Consider the following 20,128-nt stretch of genomic DNA (forward strand, 5'->3'; position numbering starts at 1 on the left):
CTTACTGGACCTAAGACATTAATTAGATTATAACTTAAAACTATCCATTCCTTTTCGGTATGTATGCAGCCAATTGCAAGGTTTCAAGGCCAAGCTACAGACGTGGACCTTGCAAGGAGGGAAGTAAAGAATGTGAAGGCAGAATTGGTAATGTTAACAACCACTTAAGTTGCGCATTTTCTCCTCTCTTTGGTCCATGCATGCCAACCAATTTGAAGAAGTTTTTTCTTAAATTTTTCAATGTTATAGGGTATATGTTAACGATAATGTCTCTATAGTAAAAATGACTTTCAGTTGATTTGCTTAATAATGTCTTGTTTTATATCTCAAAAGGAGCATAATTACAAATGAAAAGTGAAGACTCAATGCCGTCTTAGCGTTAACACTTTTGGATGTTGCATATTTGAAAATGCTGCTATTCTCTATGCTTAATTGACTGCATTGAGTCAGGAATCCGGAAAGAAGCTCCTGTAAATGCTAACTATTCTTTATCCATATTGAAGGTTAAACTCTATTCAAAGCATATAGGAAAATCGCCTGAGGAGATTGAAGCAGACATTATGCGTCGGAAGTACTTCAGTCCAAGTGAAGCTGTTGAATATGGTATTATCGATAAGGTATGTCTCCAATCAAAAGGATTCTTTTGTTTTCTATATCTGGCTTTCAGGTGTCCTGTAAAATTACATTATTCTCATAATTTTCTGCAGGTTCTTTACAATGAGAGGGGCCATGAAGATAGAGCAGTTGTTGCAGACCTGAAAAAAGCACAACCTTATTTAATTGTATCTAAATCTGGGACATGAATGTATGGAATACCCAGGTAAAATCATGATCGCTTGTTTGTCATTGTCTTGGGAATTATTTTATGTTTAATTGCTTTCATTTTCATATATAAAGATAGGCAAATTCTACAATACACACCCTTTACCATATGCACCCTTAGTTACACAATTTTCTTCTTTAATTGTGACATTATTTTGAGATGTTTGATTATGTTTCATGTTGTGTTTGGTTATAACCTTTTTTTTATTTTATTTTTTATTTTAATAATAATTTAGAAAGTATGGAGTTATGTCATTTTCTTTTTTCATTATATGGTGCATATAGTACACCCTTCTAGGGGTGTGTACCATAGTTTTTTCCATAGAGAAATAAATTTGTTCCAAAATCATGCCAATGTTACAAGTGCAGTTTATTATTTTAGGCCAGGCCAGACCATATTATTTGGGAGAAGGGTTTTTCTTAACCATCTTGTGTGTTCGTGTGTGTGTGTGTTTTTCCTTTCTTCCCCGCTCCTTTTCTGGGTGTGTTTGGGTTTGAGGGAGGGACTCAAGTTGTTTTTTTTGTTTTTGGTCTTGGTCAGATGAAAGCGTTTTGTTTGTTAATTAATTGTGAAGGATATAGTTGATGAGGAGTTCTTTGCAATCACCATCGCACCTGTTACTGCTCTCTTGATTGATCCAGTTAGCTTAAAACATGTTCTGACTTCTGTGTAGATGGGCATCCAAGAAGGTACGTTAGCAGCTCCCTGCGGCGAGGGGTTCTTTTGCAAGTGTTTTAGCATTGTAGTTTCCTAATTTCCTTGATGTATTTTATGGGTTTTTTTTATTTTTATTTTTTATTTAGTCACATGGGTATCCTCATTGTAGGTGAAACAATAATTTGAGAGAGTGATAGAGAATAGAGAGAGAGAGAGAAATACTGAATTGTTCAGTTGTTGTATATCTGTATAATTACAAGGAGATGTACACCTCTCTTTTATAGAGAGGAAACGAGACATAGGGTGCCTTAGCACCGAAAGCATAATGGAAAGAGGGAACAACAATTATGAAAGCATAAACATAATGATAGACTACAATGATAACTAACACTACTAATATACAATATTAATATACAATAATATACTAACATCCCCCCGCAAACTCAAGGAGGGAAAGCATCAACTAAGTTGAGTTTGGAAACAAGATCATGGAAGCGGCCAGGAGGATGAGCTTTAGTGAAGATATCAGCGGGTTGATCGACTGAAGCAATAGGGAGAAGATGAACAGTACCACAGGTAACATGCTGGCGAATGAAGTGACAATCAATCTCAATATGTTTGGTGCGATCATGAAAAACATCATTGTGAGCAATCTGAATAGCACTCTGATTGTCACAATAGAGAGGGGTAGGACCAGAAGAAGAAACACCCATATCAGTAAGGAGCCAGCGAAGCCAGAGAAGTTCCTGAGTAGTATCAGCAAGAGCTCGGTATTCAGCTTCGGTGCTAGAGCGGGCAGTGAGGGATTGTTTTTTGCTACGCCAAGCAAGAAGAGAATCCCCTAAGAAGAAGCAGAAACCTGTGGTAGAGCGTCGATCCGTAGGATCCCCAGCCCAATCAGCATCGGAAAAGGCACGCAGTTCAAGAGAGGAGGAAGCAGAGAAGTGAAGGCCATGGAACAGAGTGCCTTTGAGGTAGCGAAGGATGCGGAGTAGAGCAGTATAGTGGGGAGTGCGGGGAGCCGACATGTACTGACTGACAATGTGAACAGCATAGGCAATGTCAGGACGAGTGACTGTGAGGTAGACAAGACTGCCGACGAGCTGGCGATAAAGAGTAGCATCAGAGAGAAGAGTCCCATCGAGAGGAGTGAGACGAATCTGAGGATCAACTGGAGTAGAGGTAGTTTTGCAATCAGTAAGACCAGCACGAGCCAGAAGATCGGATGTATATTTGGCCTGGGATAAATAGGAACCAGTAGAGTCATGAGAGACTTCAAGGCCTAAGAAGTAGTTAAGAGTACCAAGGTCCTTCATTTCAAATTGTCGGTGGAGAAACTGTTTGAGGTGGAGAATACCAGCTTCATCATTACCAGTGATAATCATATCATCCACATATAGAAGAAGAAGAGTGGTACCATGAGAAGTAGACCGTATAAAAAGAGCTGAGTCATAGGAGCTAGAGGTGAACCCGAAGTCATGAATGGTGGAACTGAACGTAGCAAACCAAGCACGAGGCGCCTGCTTGAGGCCATAGAGAGCACGCTGTAGTTTGCAAACCTGATGAGGTTGAAAAGTGGACCCAGGTGGAGGTTGCATGTAGACCTCCTCAAGAAGATGACCATTGAGGAAAGCATTTTTGACATCCATCTGAAAGAGCCCCCAGTGGCGAGCAGCAGCAACGGCAAGTAAACTGCGAACAGAGGTAAGCCGAGCAACAGGAGAGAATGTCTCCTCATAATCAATACCATATTCCTGGTTGAAACCCTTGGCAACAAGACGAGCTTTGTAGCGTTCAATAGAGCCATCAGAATGTGTTTTGATTTTGTAAACCCATTTGCAGCCAATTGCAGTCTTGCCAGGAGGAAGATCAACAAGATCCCAAGTATGAGCTTTGTCCAAGGCCTGGAGTTCATCAGTCATAGCTTGCTGCCAAAGAGGATTAGTACAAGCCTCACGATAGGAGGTAGGTTCATAAGTAGAGAAGGCAGCAGATCCAACAATATAATCACGAAGATGGAGAGGAGGTTGAGTTACCCGGCGTGGTCGACCCGTAGGAGGATCGGTGGGAGGAAGAACCGGTGGAGAAGGAGGTATGGCAATAAGAGGTAGACCTTCAGAGGGAGCAGGCTGGACAGCATCAGGAGTGAGCAAGGGCGTCTCGATGAATGAAGACCCTGTATCAAAATCAGCAGAGAAAAGATCGATGGAAGGATTAGTAAACAGTACAGAAGTGGAAAGTGTGGGTAGGTGAAATGAGGAGAGCGAGGAAAACATTTGGTGTTCCCAGAAAACGACATGGCGAGAGATACGAAGACGTTTAGAGAGAGGATCCCAACAGCGAAAGCCTTTATGTTCAATTCCATATCCAAGAAAGCAACAAAGACGAGAACGAGGTTCAAGTTTGGTGTGTTCATGAGATTGAAGAAGAACAAAGCAGGCAGAGCCAAAAACCCGGAGATTGGCGTAAGGAGGAGGAGTGCCATGCAGACGTTCAAAGGGAGTTTGATTAAGGATGACAGGGGTAGGAGCACAGTTGATAGTGTAAACAGCAGTGAGGGCAGCTTCCCCCCAAAAGTTTTCAGGACAGGAAGAAGACAGAAGGAGAGCACGAGTAGTGTCAAGGATATGCCTATGTTTCCGTTCAGCGCGGCCATTTTGCTGGGACGTGCCAGCACAAGAACGATGAGGCAGTGTACCATGATGCTGAAGAAAATAAAGGAAATCTGAATCCCGATATTCCATAGCATTGTCAGAGCGAAAAATTTTGATGACTTTAGAGAATTGGGTGTGGACCATTTGGGCAAAGCGATAATAAATGTGTTTAAGTTCAGACCGATGTTTCATGAGAAAAAGCCAAGTAAATCGGGAAAAATCATCAATAAAGACAACAAAATAACGAGATCCCCCCATAGTAGGAGTAGGGGAGGGTCCCCAAATATCCGTATGTATAAGATCAAAAGGTGCAAGGGAAACAGAAGTACTTTTATTAAATGATAAAGCAGGTTGTTTAGCAAGTTGACAGGGTATACAATCGAAATGATCGGGAATTACATGACCCAACTGTCCACTAGAAACCAAAGACTTTAAGCGATTAACAGAAATATGCCCTAAGCGACAATGCCAAAGATGAAAGGGAGATAATGAGGAAGTAGAGGTAGGAGCAGCGATCTGAGGAGAGGTAGGAACATGAAGGTGAATGAGTTCATAGAGACGTCCACGCTTACGGCCGATCCCAATAGTCTGCCCCGTCTGAGGGTCCTGTACCAAACAATCAGTAGCAGAAAATGTGACAGTTAGACCAAGTTCACATAATTGACCAATGGAAATAAGATTTAAAGTGAGAGCAGGGATATGATAAACTTGAGGTAGAGATAAAGAAGAGGTGGAAACAGTACCAACATGACGGACAGACATGAGGGAACCATCAGCAGTATGAATGGAGGGAAAAGGAGGAGATGAGGAGGAGGAAGAAAAGATAGTAGAACTGGAGGTCATATGATTACAACAGGCAGAGTCAAAATACCAAGAAGAGTTACCTGGGATTACAGACAAAGCAGTAGGAGGAGGTGTACCAGAAGAGGAGAGAAGTTGTTTGAGCATGGCCTCTACATCTGTCGGAGAAAAGCGAGAGGTAGACGGAGCAGGTGACTCAGAGAACTCCGCAGAGGCAGAAGCATCAGTGTGATGAGACTGATTCCCGGAAGCAGCAGCAGCAGTGTGATGAGACTGATTCCCGGAACGATGAAAGTTTCCCCGGGAAGAGCCACCGCGAGAGGAGTGGCTATTGGAGGATGATCGGGAAGGATTGCGAAAACAATCCTGTTGTAGATGACCAGGACCAAGTTTGTTGCAGTAGCGGCAGGATCTGACGGGGCAGTTGACCAGGAGATGGGTTGAAGAAAGGCCCCGATTCTGACAATAGAGGCAAGCAGTGGGCCGCTGGGTAAATGATGGCCGGGACGGAGGCGTGGCAAGAACAGAGTCCACATGATGAGTTTGAAGTGTACCAAGACGAGTCTCCTCTGAGAGCAACTCAGAAATTGCTTGTTCAAGAGTGGGCAATGGATGGCGATGAAGCAGAGAGGCACGTACGGGCTCAAAGGAGGAAGTAAGAGCCATGAGAAAGTGCACCAATCTTTGCTGGTTGCGATAGATAGTAAATAAAACAGCATCTTCGTGGTTATGCCAAGTTGGTTCTGAAAGAGCAAGCTGATCCCAAACAGAGTACATTTGAGAAAGGAAGTCATTAATGGACTGAGTGGATTCTTGGCGCATGCGATGAAGTTGGTTCTGAAGTTGATATTGATGGGCAAGACCAGTAGTCTGGTATCGTTCTTTCAAAAAATTCCATATGTCCTTTGCAGGAGTATTTACAGAGTCAAGCTGAAAGCGACCAAACTGAAGACTGATAGAGGTAATAGATGTATTACGAAACCAGGTAATGATTTGGTAATTTTTACTGTCCCATTCCTCAAGTTGGTCTTCATATGTAGCAGTATGAGCAGTAGTTTCAGTAGTGACACTGTCTTTAACCGGTTTAGTCACATCCCCGGTGACAATTCGCCAGAGCTTCTTGCCTTTGAGGAAGGAAGACATGGCTTGGGCCCACAGAACATAGTTGGAACCATTCAAAATAACAGAAATGGGATGGGAGGCATCAGGACGATCCATAATACGAGTTGAGTAGGATTAAAGCAAGAGGAATAGACCTGTAGGAGCAAAATTAGGTAAAACAGAGTGTACCAGTGAGTCCGGAAGGTCGAAAATAGCCAGGAAAGGTATGCTGGACAGAGATGATGTCAGCAATGATGTCAGCGGCGCACGTTAGCAGGCTGCAAGAAGGAGCACGTTAGCAGGAAGCGGCAGCGCACGATAGCGGACAGGCGCAGGCGCGGCGCACGGTAGCCGTTTTGGCGCACGCGGGTGCACTTTAGTGAAGCGGCGCACGAAAAGCGCACAGTAGCAGGCGAGGCGTACGGGAGTGGTAGGGCTGACGTCAGCCGCGGTTGTGTGGGCGCGTGGAGGCGCGTGGCGGAAGCAAGGTGCAACAGATGGCGCGTGCGGGCGCGTGTGAGAGTGGTGGCGGAGGTGGTGACGCGCCGAAGACAAAGGTGGCGCGTGAGGGCGCGTGGAGGGTGTTCTGAGGACGGGCTTGGTGCCGTTGAAATCGTGAGGAAATTCCGAGCGGTTTGATGTATGCCACTGTGTACGGGACTAAACACCAAAATCGAAAATTGCCAGAAATGCAACACTGGGCTCTGATACCATGAAACAATAATTTGAGAGAGTGATAGAGAATAGAGAGAGAGAGAGAGAAATACTGAATTGTTCAGTTGTTGTATATCTGTGTAATTACAAGGAGATGTACACCTCTCTTTTATAGAGAGGAAAAGAGACATAGGGTGCCTTAGCACCGAAAGCATAATGGAAAGAGGGAACAACAATTATGAAAGCATAAACATAATGATAGACTACAATGATGACTAACACTACTAATATACAATATTAATATACAATAATATACTAACAGTAGGGTATATCTTTATTTTATTTTCATATATGATGATGAAGACAACAATGTCAAAAAACCAAATACAAGAAGAGCTCAAGCCCCCTTTAACATGAGCTTGCCATTTCCAAAGCTATTTTTTTAAAAAAATTTATATATATATATATATATCTGAATGTCTTGGTTTTCAAAGCATGCATAAAAACTAGAAGAATTGTTTGTCAGAGCAAAATACTATAAAACAGAATTCAGGAATTGAACATCCCACAATCAGTAGCAGTTGTCTATGGTGAATGATATATCATATATGTATGCATCCCACTGGGGTCTGGGAGTTTGCTCCTCCTGGAGGTCTCAAGTTCGAATCCCACTCCCCACGAGTTACTGTGCAGGCCACTGGAGGTTTGCCTGGTCGTTAACTTCAGGGCCCTCAGGATTAGTCTCATGCTTCGACTGTGGGGATACCTGAGTCATCAAAAAAAAAATATATATATATATATATATATATATGTACGTTTATAAAGAAGAAGAAAAATGGATATATGTATGCATATAAAGAAGAAAACTGGAAAAGGTAGTTTAGTGCTTAGGTGTCATTTTGATAACCTTGTCAATTGTTGGTTTTCTGTTTATCAATATATATAGTAAGTTTTTGTTTTGTTTTGTAAAAAGCAAAAACAAAAGCGTATATGAAATTTTTGGAAAGAAATGAAAACAAAAATGAAGAAATATGTTTAGTAAGTTAATGGAGGTGGTGGTTAGAAGTGAAAGATTGATGGATGCGGTGATTGGCAGTAGGGGTGGTCAAAAGTGGTCACTAGAGTTAATGATTGAAGAAATTGGTAGGTGGTGGATTGGAGAATTAAAACTAAGAGTTGGAGAATCAGAACATGATGTGATTGGAGGTTATGAGCGGTGATCGTTTGACCGCCTCGTCAAAGCTTATAAGAAGGTGACGAGAGTTGGTGAGAGCTTATCGGTGGGTGGTGTAAAAATTTATTTTGAAAATAAATAAATATATATATTTATTTCTAAAAAGTTTAAACTAGAATCAATTTCATTTAAATATATATATATCATACAAGTTTTTGTTTTTGAAAATGTTACCAAAGATGCCCTTACTTTGTTTCCACCCAACATTTTGGGACAATCACGCAAAAAAAATCCAGTGTTCGAATTTTTTTTCAAAATAAATTTTTAATTTTTAATTTTGTCAATTTAAATATCAATATTTTAATTTATTTTCAATCTAAATTATTTATCTATTTTTATTTAGTAAAATTGATAGAAAAAAATATTTTAATCATTAAATTTAATATATGTATATGTAAAATTTTCTAAAATATATATATGTATAGATATTTTGTCGATTTTTATTAACGAAAATAAACAAATGGTCTAGATTGAAAACAAATCAAAAGTTCAAAATTTAAATTGATAAAATTAAAAAATCATAATTTAATTTATTATAAGAGACAAACTCTAAGTTTTTTTTTTTTTTTTTTGTAATTTCTCTAAACATTTTTCTCATATTCTAGATTTTGGTATAATAAAAACTAAAAGTCAACAAAATTGTAGTTAATGAAAAAAAAATTATTTGTGGTTTTTAAGTTTTTGAAGGATATATATCCCACGTTAACAAAATTGTAAGGGTGTGTTTGTTTAAATGGACTGAATAAGGAGAGATTATAATTCACTGGACTATTAGTCATGACATACATTATCTCCGGACTATTTAGTTGAACTGGATTTGTATCCTAGGTTTGTTTTTTCATGAGATTAAATGTCTGGAAAGAATTATTTTATTGAATCTAATGTTTGATTGGATGAACTGGATAAATGTTCAAAAAAATATTTTATCCTTGTAATTTATAATATATAATTTTAAATTTGTAATATATAATTTTTAATTTTATAAGGCCATAATTTTTAATTTATTATTTTTGATTAAATTAAATTTATATTTTTTATTTTTTATTTAATATATAATTTGTAATTTGTAATTTATAATTTATAAATGTTCAAAAGACTAGGGGCAAATGTAATAACAACACTAAAAAAATTTAATTTATAAATATTTTAAATTTTAAATTTTTTATCATTTAATTTAACAACACTAAAAAAATTTAATTTTTAAGGCCATAATTTTTAATTTATATTTTTAATTAAATTAAATTTATAATTTATAAATATTCAAAAGACTATTTTACCCATTTCCAATTGTTTACTAAGTAATATAAGAGTAAAATGGACATTTCACACATTAATCCCATGAGATACCGATCTCCTAAAAATAATGACACCCCCTCCTTAGAATTATTTAGTCCCTCATATGAGGGATATGGAGTCCGGCGAGATTTCATATTCGACAGACTAAAATTATACCAAAACGTTGGATCCCTCCTAATAAATTCAAGTCTAAACAGTGTAGTCTCCCCTTAATCCCTTGAATCAAACACCCCCAAGAGTGCTTTTCCCCCTAATAATAATGTTATCTAGACTTGGAAATCGAGGGGACTCTAGTGCTTACTTGTTTTGACTGCCTTCATGGGATTCGCAGGGCCTTGACACACACCTTGGTGCGTTTTTAACCAAACACGACTTTAGGTAGGTTAATCCCCCCCCCCCCCCCCCCCCCCCCCCCCCCCCCCCCCCCCCGATTAATATTAATATTAGCCCATAGTTTTTTTGGTTTTAACCCAAAAACATTCAACGTAAAATGTTTGATTAAAGATATGGATTTGAATACTACCTTCCCGCACGATTAGATTAAAATTTCATTTGTGTTGATAGACACCAATATCAATAAAAGAGAAATACCCTTACAGATTTGGTTTGGTATAACGTTAATCATTGGTTACATAGAACCTGGACATAAAGGCCGCCAAAAAGAAAATAAGAAAACAAAAAATTTCAATGTTATAAAAGCTGTCCACTGCCAATACAATTTCCAGAACATATATTAATCTGCAGACTCCTAATGGGCGCCTACAAAGATGATTACGTAGGTAGAATCATATTATGACGAGGGCTCCTAATATAAATGTATTTTTTTTAAAAAAGCTGAAAAGAGATGAGTGCAATTTATTCATAAACAAACTAGTATACTATGGGTATGTTTGATTGACAAAAGTCCTGTGTTTGTTTTGAAATTTTATTTCAGGATTATTAATCTAATAGATAATTAGGCCGAGTTTAACATGTGACCAAAAAGTCAAAAAGTTAATCAAAAGTTAAAAAGTTATCACTATTCACCAAAAGTCAAAAATTATAACTGCACAACTCTCAATTCTAATTTTCCCCTACACACTAATTTATACAATTTTTTAATACACATTTTTTCATAAAAAGTCAAAAAGCTAACCTAAACAATCATATTTTTTTACTCAACTTTTTAGTCCAAAAAGTGCACTTATTTAGGACATCCCAAACAACCTCTAATCTAATAAATTTATAAGATTATTAGTAATGCGATATAGGTGTGATTATATTTCCTGAGTTGGGAAATAAAATAAAAAGATTCTTTTACCCTTGACTAAAAATTAAAACACTTATTATTTTTATATAATTTTATATTTTAGAAGGCTAAAAATAATTTTTAAAAATTTTAAAATATTTTTTGATATTTATTTTATCAAATTAATTTATATTTTAAAAAAAAATTAAAAAACAAACCAAACATGACCTTTGTGTTTTGTATTTTTATTTTGCTTTTTTATTTATTTATTTATATTTTTTTTTCAAAATCACATTTATGAAGAAATTTTGATGAAGTAAAGATTGTGAAGAAATATTGATGGATGGTAAGATTGAAAAAGAAGATAAATATATTTATAATCCTAATTCATATGTTTTCTTATCCAATACAAATCAAACATAAAGGGATAATTTATCCTACTAATCTAATTAGATAGTGAATACCACATTAATTTAATGAGATTATTAATACCTTTATTATTAGTCTGGTAAATCAAACATGGCGCATAAATACAACCATGAAAGCAGACTACTTGAATCACATGTCCTATATCCCAAAAATGCAAATAGTGAAATAAAATGTTAGGCAAGGCTCACTTGCCACACTGCTTATTGAATGTACAAAATATAAGCAAGTGTATCATATGAAAATCTTAAGGGGTCAATAAAAGTGTCTATGTTTATATATCTCTAATCTAACCCCTAATTGGACTCCCTAGTGGAAGAAATAATTGCCAATTCTCTTACCCTGCCCTCGTGATCTCAACTATAAATAAGGGATTTCATTTGTGAACTTTCCATCTGAAAATTTTCTCCTCATTCATCATCTTCAGAAACTATACCTCTCTTAGATTGTCAACTTGTCTAAAGAAATGGGTTTTGCACCTAAAAGCTATTGCTCTCTTCTTTATGTCCTGGTGCTTTTGCCAGCACTTTGTTACTCCCAGGACACTTTTGTGTCCTCTAGAGCAACCTATTATGGCAGCCCTGATTGCTTGGGGACTCCAAGTATGTACACACCCAAGCCTCTCTCTCTCTTTCTATATGTGTGTGTGGTTTACATGTATCGATTTGTGTACATTTCTATATTAATAATCTAGCTACAATGATTAACACGGATTTAATGTGGTTAAAAATTAGCTGGAGCTTGCGGGTTTGGTGACTATGGAAGAACCGTCAACGATGGTTCTGTGAGTGGAGTCTCTAGGCTGTACAGGAATGGAACTGGGTGTGGTGGATGCTACCAGGTAATTCAACTTCAAAGCTACTTAAAAAGTCATTGACCCTTCTTGAGGATATTGAAAGAATCTGAATAATGATATTCGAAATAGAATGAACAAATATTGATATTCAGTCTTGGACTACGATAAAAAGCAACATTTTTTTTTAACAGTAAAAAGCAACAATTAGAAACTCTACTTTTTGAGCTTGCAAGAAATTGGCATCCAGTACAAGCCCTTCTTTATTAATCATTGAAGAAATGCAAAATAATGAAAATGTTAACACTAATAAAAAAAGTGGCTCCTTTGCTTGAGCCGATAATGATGGTTATTTCCTATTTGTTTTTACTAATATGATAGGTTAGGTGCAAGATACCACAACTTTGCACCGAGGATGGAGCGAGGGTGGTGGTGACAGACTATGGTGAAGGGGACAAGACAGACTTCATTCTAAGCACCCGTGCCTACGCAAGGCTGGCTCGTCCTGACGTAGCCTCGGAGTTGTTTGCTTATGGTGTGGTTGACATAGAATACCAGAGAATTTCTTGCCAGTACCCAGGTTACAATCTCATGGTCAAGGTCCATGAGAACAGCAGGTTTCCTGATTACCTAGCCATTATCATCTTGTACCAAGCTGGCCAAAATGACATCACTGCGGTTGAAGTGTGGCAGGTACAGTCCACTGAACTATTTGAGTGAACTGGGTATTATCAAGTAAAAAAGGGCGGGTTGGGCCACCAGTAAAGACTTACCGTTAGCATTCTGATGGTGGGCCAAGGGCCTATGCATATCATTTTTAATAATATATATTTCCTTCTTTGGTGCAGGTGGATTGTCAGCAATGGAGGGGCTTGAGAAATGCCTATGGTGCAGTGTGGGACATGTCTAGCCCACCAACAGGTGCACTTAACTTCAGAGTCCAAGTGAGTTGCAGGTCAGGGCTGAATTGGGTGCAGCTGAGTAGTGTACTTCCTAGTGAATGGAAGGCTGGGGCCGCTTATGAAACAACAGTTCAGCTTACTTGAGCCCTATAAAATCCCAATCCCAATCCCTATTGCTACATATATATCTAAATATATGTTGAGTAGGAGATGCTAAGTAATTATTATCTAGGAGTTTAATCCCCTTAGGGCCTTGTTTTTCGTTTTCTTTGCATAACCTTAATGTTTTTCTAATAATATTTGCTTATTTATCACCCAAAATATATATATATATATATCTAGGAGTTTAATAAAGTCATCAAAGTTATGTTTGAGTTGGAGCTAGTGCTCTTTACCATTTTCAATAAAGAAGTGTATTTGTGTACTATGAATGACATATTTTTCCTTTCCCTTATGGTTGGATAGACACAAAAAGGGCAAAATGATATTGCAGCACTTGAGCAAACAGTAATACACATGAATATGCATGCGTCTGTGTGTGTATGCATAGAACTCACTGAATCTTGAACTTAGAACAATATTTGCAGTGATTGTAACAGTCTCAGAAGAAAAAGAAAGACTGCATGTTTGGACACACAAAGCTCCACTTAATTTTTAAAAAGAATAGTACTAGCCAAGATAATAAACATTAACTTGTTTTCGAAGCAAAAATGCACCACCACTGAGTCCTACACAGCAATGATATTATTTGTGTTGACACAAAATATATGTGCCACAAAAGAAACATAAAAGATTGCAATCTGAAACCTTCACAAACAACCAGTCACCTATTTCATAACTTATTTGTCACCAGATTCATATGTACAAATTCCAAAAAATGCTAAATCAAAAAAACTACAGGGAAAGGCACAGAAGATTACATTTTTTTCTCCCTTGGGACAAGAACAGTACCATATGAAGGTTACCAAGTTTAACATTTTTGGATTTCTTCTCTGGAATCGCTAATTCAGTAACAAACATACAAATAATTCAATAAACAGCATATACAGCAGATAATTCATTTCATGGTGGGTGTAGTGATCTGACCTACAGAGGATGGGAGTAGTAGTCCACCTCGTAGTCTGGAAAAAATTACTGCCAAGTCTACAGGACTAACCACACTGTGTCAAGGCACTCCATATCTAACCATAAAATGTGTTGTCCAGTAAACAAATTGAGAAAAACATTGTCAAAACTGATATTGGAGATCCCAGCACCTCAAAATATGATCCAAACCTTTCCATCATTCTCCTCGTCTGCTTTCATCAAAATCAAGCTTTGCATCTGAACAAGAATCATAAGAAAATTCTCAAAATTAAGGGATGAGATGTGAAGTATTTACATACATGAATCAGATCATGAATGTGGAAACAAATGTCAGATTTCAATATTACTTTAAACATGAAAAGAAATGTGATTCGTGAGAGCTGACAGTTCATCCAAAGAGAGATGAACTTCTATATCTATGATCACAAACAAAAAACCACCAGACAACTTGATTTTGGGCAATTCTCATATTGATAATTACATATGAATTCTGGCATCATCTCCAAAATCTGGAGCCTCGATGCTCTGAAATTTGGTTAGCCCAGATGCGCTACACCATTTGGCTCATGCAGCACTTGAAGCGAAGTGGTGCAACTCAACAGTTTAACCTAGTGAATCTGAAAAGGAAACTTGGTACAACCCAGCTCGTTATGTACAAACAGACACATGGAGATACTGTAGAAAGTATATATTAAAATCTGTTAATATCCTATAATCGTCGTTTATACATATTCGCATTGTGTCAAAAAGCTTAGAAATGTGTTCATGAGTGTTTCTTTTCATGAAAATGATATTTGCCCGTATATGAGCGTTCATATCTATGTGTTTCTGTTGAGACAGCCCAAGAGTACATGCTGAAATAGATTCATTAGGACCTATCACAGGGTAAATAATAAATCTAAGTTCCATAACACAGACAAAAAGGAAAGTGGTCAAACACAACTTACATTAAGAGAAAAGGAATCCCTACCCGAGAACCCAAATTTTTCTGTCGGCCTCAATACATTCTGCCAGTGCACTCCTCAGAACCACAATAGCAGTTCTTCTTCTTAATATTGCCATTCGAATCACGAATCTCATCCACTGAATAATTATAGTGGTAAGTCAGCTCCTGTAAGGGTGGAATATTCTCTGCAGCAAAGAACATTATGTGGGGCATTTTCTTGTCCTCGTGATCATAGAGGACATTCTGAGCATAAAGATTAGGGGAACAGCTGTGGTTAACAAACCTGCCCACATTTGCACATTCCGCAGCATCAATGGTGAAACCATCCTCCACAACCTCATTAGGAGTTGATTGTGCATCAGGCTTGAGAGTAGAAAGTTCATCCATAACAGAACAATCGCAGTAATTTTGTCCAATGTCAAACAAATACTCATCATTGTGTCTTTTTTCAGCTTCCGCGTCCTCGAGAAGCTCCCCAATATACTCACATATAAAACTTCCTGAAGGAATAGAAGTTAGGGATCTAACACCCCAACCCCTTGACTCTGTTTTGAAGATTTCAAGCTGAATTTTGATGCCATGCTGGCTGACTCTATTGTAGCACGAAGGAGGGCACTTGCAAGAAGGACCACACTCATAGACCAGAGTCTTTGATTCTACGATAGCACCGTTGTAGTTGTATGGTATCTCGCCTCCATTCTTGAGTACACATGAGCATTTCTGAGAGTCCAAGCATCCACCAATACAATCACAACCCTGAGGAGGAATAGGGGAGAACCAATCAGGATATTTCATCTGAGTCATGTAATTGAATGTGGGTGGTTTCTCATTGTCTATGGTGTTCACAGCACAAATGGGAAATAACTCTTTCCCTCCTGATATGTCATCGACACAACGACCCTCCCGTATTTTATATTTGTTTGATTTCTTCACTTCTTTCCAAGCAAGCTCTGGTTGGCCGGGAATTCTCGTCAACTCAAACTTAAACACAAGCTTACCATGTGGCCCTACATCATGCCAGTACCTCTTCACTGTATACAAGCCATCATAAATGTATGTTGTCAGAACTATCTTGGCTCTTGCTTCCGAGTTAGAAGCTTTTGTCTCTTTAGATCCACGGATTACCCGAACAGGATTATTCGCCGTAATACTATTTTTCAGAGCCAAGTTCCCTCTTTCAAGTTTCTGGTCCTCGTGTTGTTTATCCCGACCTACTGCAGTTCCTCCCTGCCCAGAGTATATTAAAACATCCGGGTTGTCCAAATCATCTGCATAACCCCCTGAGGCAACAATACTTGTCGCAATGATCATTCCACCCTGATTTATGTAATCAATACCTGCTTGATAAAGGCGATGAATGCCAACAAGAGCAAGCTCCACCCTATATTGAAACTCGTCACCAACTTCAACTCCAGGCACTGATCCTATTATATTTTTGCCTGTGTTTGCTTCTTTTCCTTTAGCTCTGACAATCTGTGACGCCAGCAGATCAATCCTTTTGCTTGGGCATCCTTGTTGCCTTGGCTTTGCCTCTTCTCCTTGCAACAGCTTTCTACAAATGGCTTGGAAGAGACGTAATGTCTCTCTCACTTTGACACGTGCATTACCATGACTCGAACTATTGGGACCAAAAGGAGGCAAAGCCACCTCAAAATTTTGGGGTCTCGGAGCCACAAGAGAGTCTTCATCTTGCTCTTGTATAGAAAAATCTCCCTCATCCTTGACAACCAGTTGACCTTTACTTTCATATGCATCGTTTCTATATGGATGTAATTTCTTCTTCTTCATAGATTTTCCTCCTGAATAATCCACTTCATATTTCTTTGTCCTGCTGACAGATTTAGATTTCTTTCGCCCTGTGATGTAGCTGATGTCATGCCTCATCACCTCACTTCCAGTCCTCACAATGTCCTGGCTAGTGTTGACAATTCCTTTTACCTGCCTCCATGGACAGTTTGGTGCAGCCATCAGGCCTTGCACAATCACCCTGTCTGCACCATGTCCCAAAGCAACAGCATCATCTGGACGGCTACTCTTAGAACCCTTATCATGAATGTAAACCACAATCTCCTTCCCCACTTCCCCTTTCACACCATTAACATCCTCATAATCCTTTTTGATTACTTTTTGGGACTTGGTCTTTGGTTCAGGCACACTTCCTTCCAGCTTCCTTTTCTTAGTATTTCCATCTGGGACATCCCTATCCAATTCTTCAACAACAGCCCCTGTTGTCTCTCTCACTTGACTGCCTTCCATATCAGCCCCTGGTGTCTCTACCAATGGCCCGCCTTGCACAGAAACTTTTCGGGACTTGATCTTTAGTTCAGGCACATTTTCTTTCAACTCCCTCTTTCGGGAATTTCCAACGTGAACAGCCCCACGCAGTTCTTCAACACAAGTCCTTGCTATCTCTGTCACTGGACTGCATTCCCCGTTACCTCTTACTGTCTCTCTTACCAGCCCACCTTGCACAGGAGCCTTATCTAGATCATGTGAAGTCTTGTTTCCAAAAACAATTCTCAGGCGCTCTTCCTCTGTTGGGCATAGAGCATTCCTTCCACAAAAAGGAGGGAAGTCACGAGTAGCTGAAACTCTTCTCCTAGGATAGTTATTTTTCAGGGCGGTCTCCTTTGAAATATTGGCATCACTAATAGGCCACTGTGGCGGAGACCACACTTTCGCACCACCAGCTGGAACAATCCCATTGGCCAAAGAACCAATCTCCAACACAGATTTGCTTTCCAGTGCAGCATCACTCTTCACCACTGCAGGGACTTCCACTTCATGCAATTCCTTTGGCAATTCTGGTGCATTGATTACTAAAACTTTTGGCAAGTCACTTCCAAGAGGCTCCTTAACAGGGGACAATTCAACCTTGACAACCCCAGCCGCAGCGACCACTCTCCCAACCAAATCATCCAATGAGTCAACCATTTCCAACTTCCCCAGACTATTCACCACTTGATGAGAAAATGATTCGTTCCCAATTTCAGAAGTTTTAGTACAATCACCGTTTGCAACATTTACCATCTTTTCATCAGCCACCAACTTCTCTTTATCACCCACTTGATGAGATAATGATTCGTTCCCAATTTCAGAAGTTTTAACACAATCACCGTTTGCAACATTCACCATCTCTTCATCAGCCACCAACTTCTCTTTATCACCAAGTGATGCTGCTGCCTCAGTATTATGGGGCAACTGATTGATATGCGGAGCATTCCGTCCACACCCAGGTGGAAAATCGCGAACAGCAGAAACCTTCTCATCAGCCACCAACTTCTCTTTATCACCCACTTGATGAGACAATGATTTGTTCCCAATTTCAGAAGTTTTAATACAATCACCATTTGCAACATTCACCATCTTTTCATCAGCCACCAACTTCTCTTCATCGCCAAGTGATGCTGCTGCCTCAGTATTATGGGGCAACTGATTGATACGCGGAGCATTCCGTCCACACCCAGGTGGAAAATCGCGAATAGCAGAAACCTTCCGCTTCTTGTACTTGAGCATAATATTGGAAGAAGTGCAATAACCATTCTCCAACGGCCTTTTGTTCAAACTTATTTCACATAGGCTACCATTTGATGAGGACCCCATTCTCCTCAGAAACTAAGCAAGCAAACTGACTGTTACATTGTTGAGAAAACTTCAGCAAAGAGAAGAATGTGTAAAAGGAAAGTAATACAAATAGCAATCAGAGCTGAGAATCTAATGAACTATGTGAAAACATAATCAGGAAAGATAAACGAGGCCCAAAAAAAGGCATGTCATGTATTTATGCATTAACATAAGCAAATATGTGAAATTAAATAAATTAGAATCTAATCATATCGAACAAAAAACTTTAAATGCCTATCATAATCACAAAAGACAAAAAAAAGTATGCCACGTATTTATGCATCAATGTAAGTGAATATGTGAAATTAAATAAATTAGAATGTAATGGTATCGAACAAAAAACTTAGAATGCCTACCATAATCACAAAAGACAAAAAAAAAAAAGCATGTATTTATGCATCAATGTAAGCGAATATGTGAAATTAAATAAATTAGAATCTAATCGTATCAAACAAAACACTTAGAATGCCTCCTATCATCACAAACTAAAATTCTTGTCAAGAGAACTCAAAACAATCAGAGAACACCAATCAACAATTACAGCATACTCAAATAACAGAAAACATAAAAGTAAAAAATAAAAAATGGACTTGGATTTATAAAATGAATGAGAATTAGTAACGAAATTCTAGTTGCTTAGGTTGACAAGCCAGCTGAAAGAAATATAAAGAAATACAAATTGAGTCGATAAAAAGTTAGAATATGTGAAGATTAAACCGATTACAGTTTCGAATTTGGCAAACAATAAAACGATACCTACCAGATCTAACAAAAATGATTTCAAAGGAGACTTCAAAACTATTGGATCGAGTGACATTGGACAGCAACATCAATCTAAATAATTAGCAAGAAAAACTGACTGTTTGGTTACTGTGGAAAACTACATAAAACGAGAAAATATATAACAGGAAAGTAAATAAGAAGGAAAATGGTGCTGAGAATCAAGTGAATTACGTTAAAAAAAATCAATAGCAAGGACAACCGAAGCTAATTCACGCAATCCTTCAATGCATTCGATATCGAAATCTGAATCGTACAGATTTATACGATAGATCGCCAATCACCGTTTTGGCTGCCGAGAACAAAATTAAAGATGAGAGTCGATAAATTTATGTAGAAACATCAACAAAAATCGCGAAATGTGAAGAGATTCGAATGATCTGTGAATTTAACATAACCAGATAGGTATTGAATCGATCGTACCTGGAGATTGTAGAGACGATTCAATAGCTATTCATTTGTGGTTTCTGAGCAGAGTTGTGAAATCGAAAATTTAGGGTTTCATGGAAGACAGCCTCTGCAACGGTTGTGCGAAAACTGAGAGGGAGAGGGAGAGAGAGAGAGAGGTATTATCGACACTAGGGTGTGACCCACCTGATCGGTGTCTTTAAGATATAAATAAATTTTAGGAAAATTTACCCTTACCCATAAGCACTAGTTTCTGAAAAGTTGAACCATTTATTCATAAAAGTTTTCTTATGCTCTATTTAATTCTATTTGCACATCAATTTAATGTTTGAAACATTAATCTGATGTTCGAAATCTAATGTTCGAAACATTAATCTGATGTTCGAAATCTAATGTTTGAAACATTAATCTGATGTTTGAAACATTGTAATGGGACCTTTTAGTCTATAAGAAAACTTTTAGGACTAAACAGTGTATAAGTTATTAATTTGGGATTTATTGGTACATCCCCTAAATTTTAATTTTAAATTGATAATATATTTTTTATTTTATTTAAGTGATTAAAGTATTATTTTTAGTCAGTGAATGATTTTAGATTTAAGCCTTATTTGTCACAATTTAAAAAAGTTAAAAAGTTAAAAAATCACTATCACATTATCTTATTTAAATCACATCATCTCTCTATCACATCACTTCAAACCCAATTCATACCCAA

General features: G+C 38.1%; 2 protein-coding genes and 1 pseudogene across 7 annotated transcripts in view; 2 read left to right on the plus strand and 1 right to left on the minus strand.

The window, feature by feature from the left end:
- The window catches only part of LOC145803046 (ATP-dependent Clp protease proteolytic subunit-related protein 4, chloroplastic-like), a 46,796-nt pseudogene extending 44,974 nt beyond the window's left edge, over window positions 1-1,822 (plus strand). The window contains exons 6-9 of the transcript XR_014345123.1: window positions 70-147; window positions 504-617; window positions 708-820; window positions 1,497-1,822. The product of XR_014345123.1 is annotated as an ATP-dependent Clp protease proteolytic subunit-related protein 4, chloroplastic-like (transcript). The remainder of the gene's footprint in view (window positions 1-69; window positions 148-503; window positions 618-707; window positions 821-1,496) is intronic.
- A 9,182-nt stretch (window positions 1,823-11,004) lies between these two features.
- LOC114304491 (expansin-like B1) lies at window positions 11,005-13,023 on the plus strand. Its single transcript, XM_028249648.2, has 4 exons — window positions 11,005-11,476; window positions 11,609-11,715; window positions 12,049-12,360; window positions 12,516-13,023. Exons 1-4 carry the CDS (start codon window positions 11,341-11,343, stop codon window positions 12,711-12,713), a joined length of 753 nt encoding a protein of 250 aa, XP_028105449.2. The 5' UTR covers window positions 11,005-11,340; the 3' UTR covers window positions 12,714-13,023.
- A 354-nt stretch (window positions 13,024-13,377) lies between these two features.
- LOC114322219 (uncharacterized) lies at window positions 13,378-19,598 on the minus strand. Of its 5 annotated transcripts, XM_082896272.1 has the most exons (5): window positions 19,429-19,593; window positions 19,180-19,297; window positions 18,986-19,059; window positions 14,626-18,233; window positions 13,378-13,892 (listed from the first exon to the last, which is right to left on the minus strand). In XM_082896272.1, the coding sequence occupies exon 4, from the start codon at window positions 18,202-18,204 to the stop codon at window positions 14,653-14,655; it is 3,552 nt and encodes a 1,183-aa protein (XP_082752398.1). In that variant the 5' UTR covers window positions 18,205-18,233; window positions 18,986-19,059; window positions 19,180-19,297; window positions 19,429-19,593; the 3' UTR covers window positions 13,378-13,892; window positions 14,626-14,652. The 5 variants fall into 5 exon arrangements, 3 of the variants coding, with proteins under 3 accessions (XP_082752398.1, XP_082752397.1, XP_082752399.1); XR_014345124.1 differs by lacking the exon at window positions 18,986-19,059 and having other exon boundaries at window positions 14,603-18,233; window positions 19,429-19,598; XM_082896271.1 differs by lacking the exon at window positions 18,986-19,059 and having other exon boundaries at window positions 19,429-19,598.
- Window positions 19,599-20,128: the final 530 nt, after the last annotated feature.

The sequence above is a fragment of the Camellia sinensis genome, chromosome 11, assembly GCF_055761805.1.
Source record: "Camellia sinensis isolate YWXY chromosome 11, ASM5576180v1, whole genome shotgun sequence".
Classification (NCBI taxonomy): Eukaryota; Viridiplantae; Streptophyta; class Magnoliopsida; order Ericales; family Theaceae; genus Camellia; species Camellia sinensis.

Coding starts and splice junctions, on each gene's coding strand:
- LOC114304491 (XM_028249648.2), top strand. CDS start 11,341: ATGGGTTTTGCACCTAAAAGCTATTGCTCTCTTCTTTATGTCCTGGTG. Junction 11,477..11,608: donor TGATTGCTTGGGGACTCCAA/GTATGTACACAC, acceptor GTTAAAAATTAG/CTGGAGCTTGCGGGTTTGGT. Junction 12,361..12,515: donor CTGCGGTTGAAGTGTGGCAG/GTACAGTCCACT, acceptor TCTTTGGTGCAG/GTGGATTGTCAGCAATGGAG.
- LOC114322219 (XM_082896271.1), bottom strand. CDS start 18,204: ATGGGGTCCTCATCAAATGGTAGCCTATGTGAAATAAGTTTGAACAAA.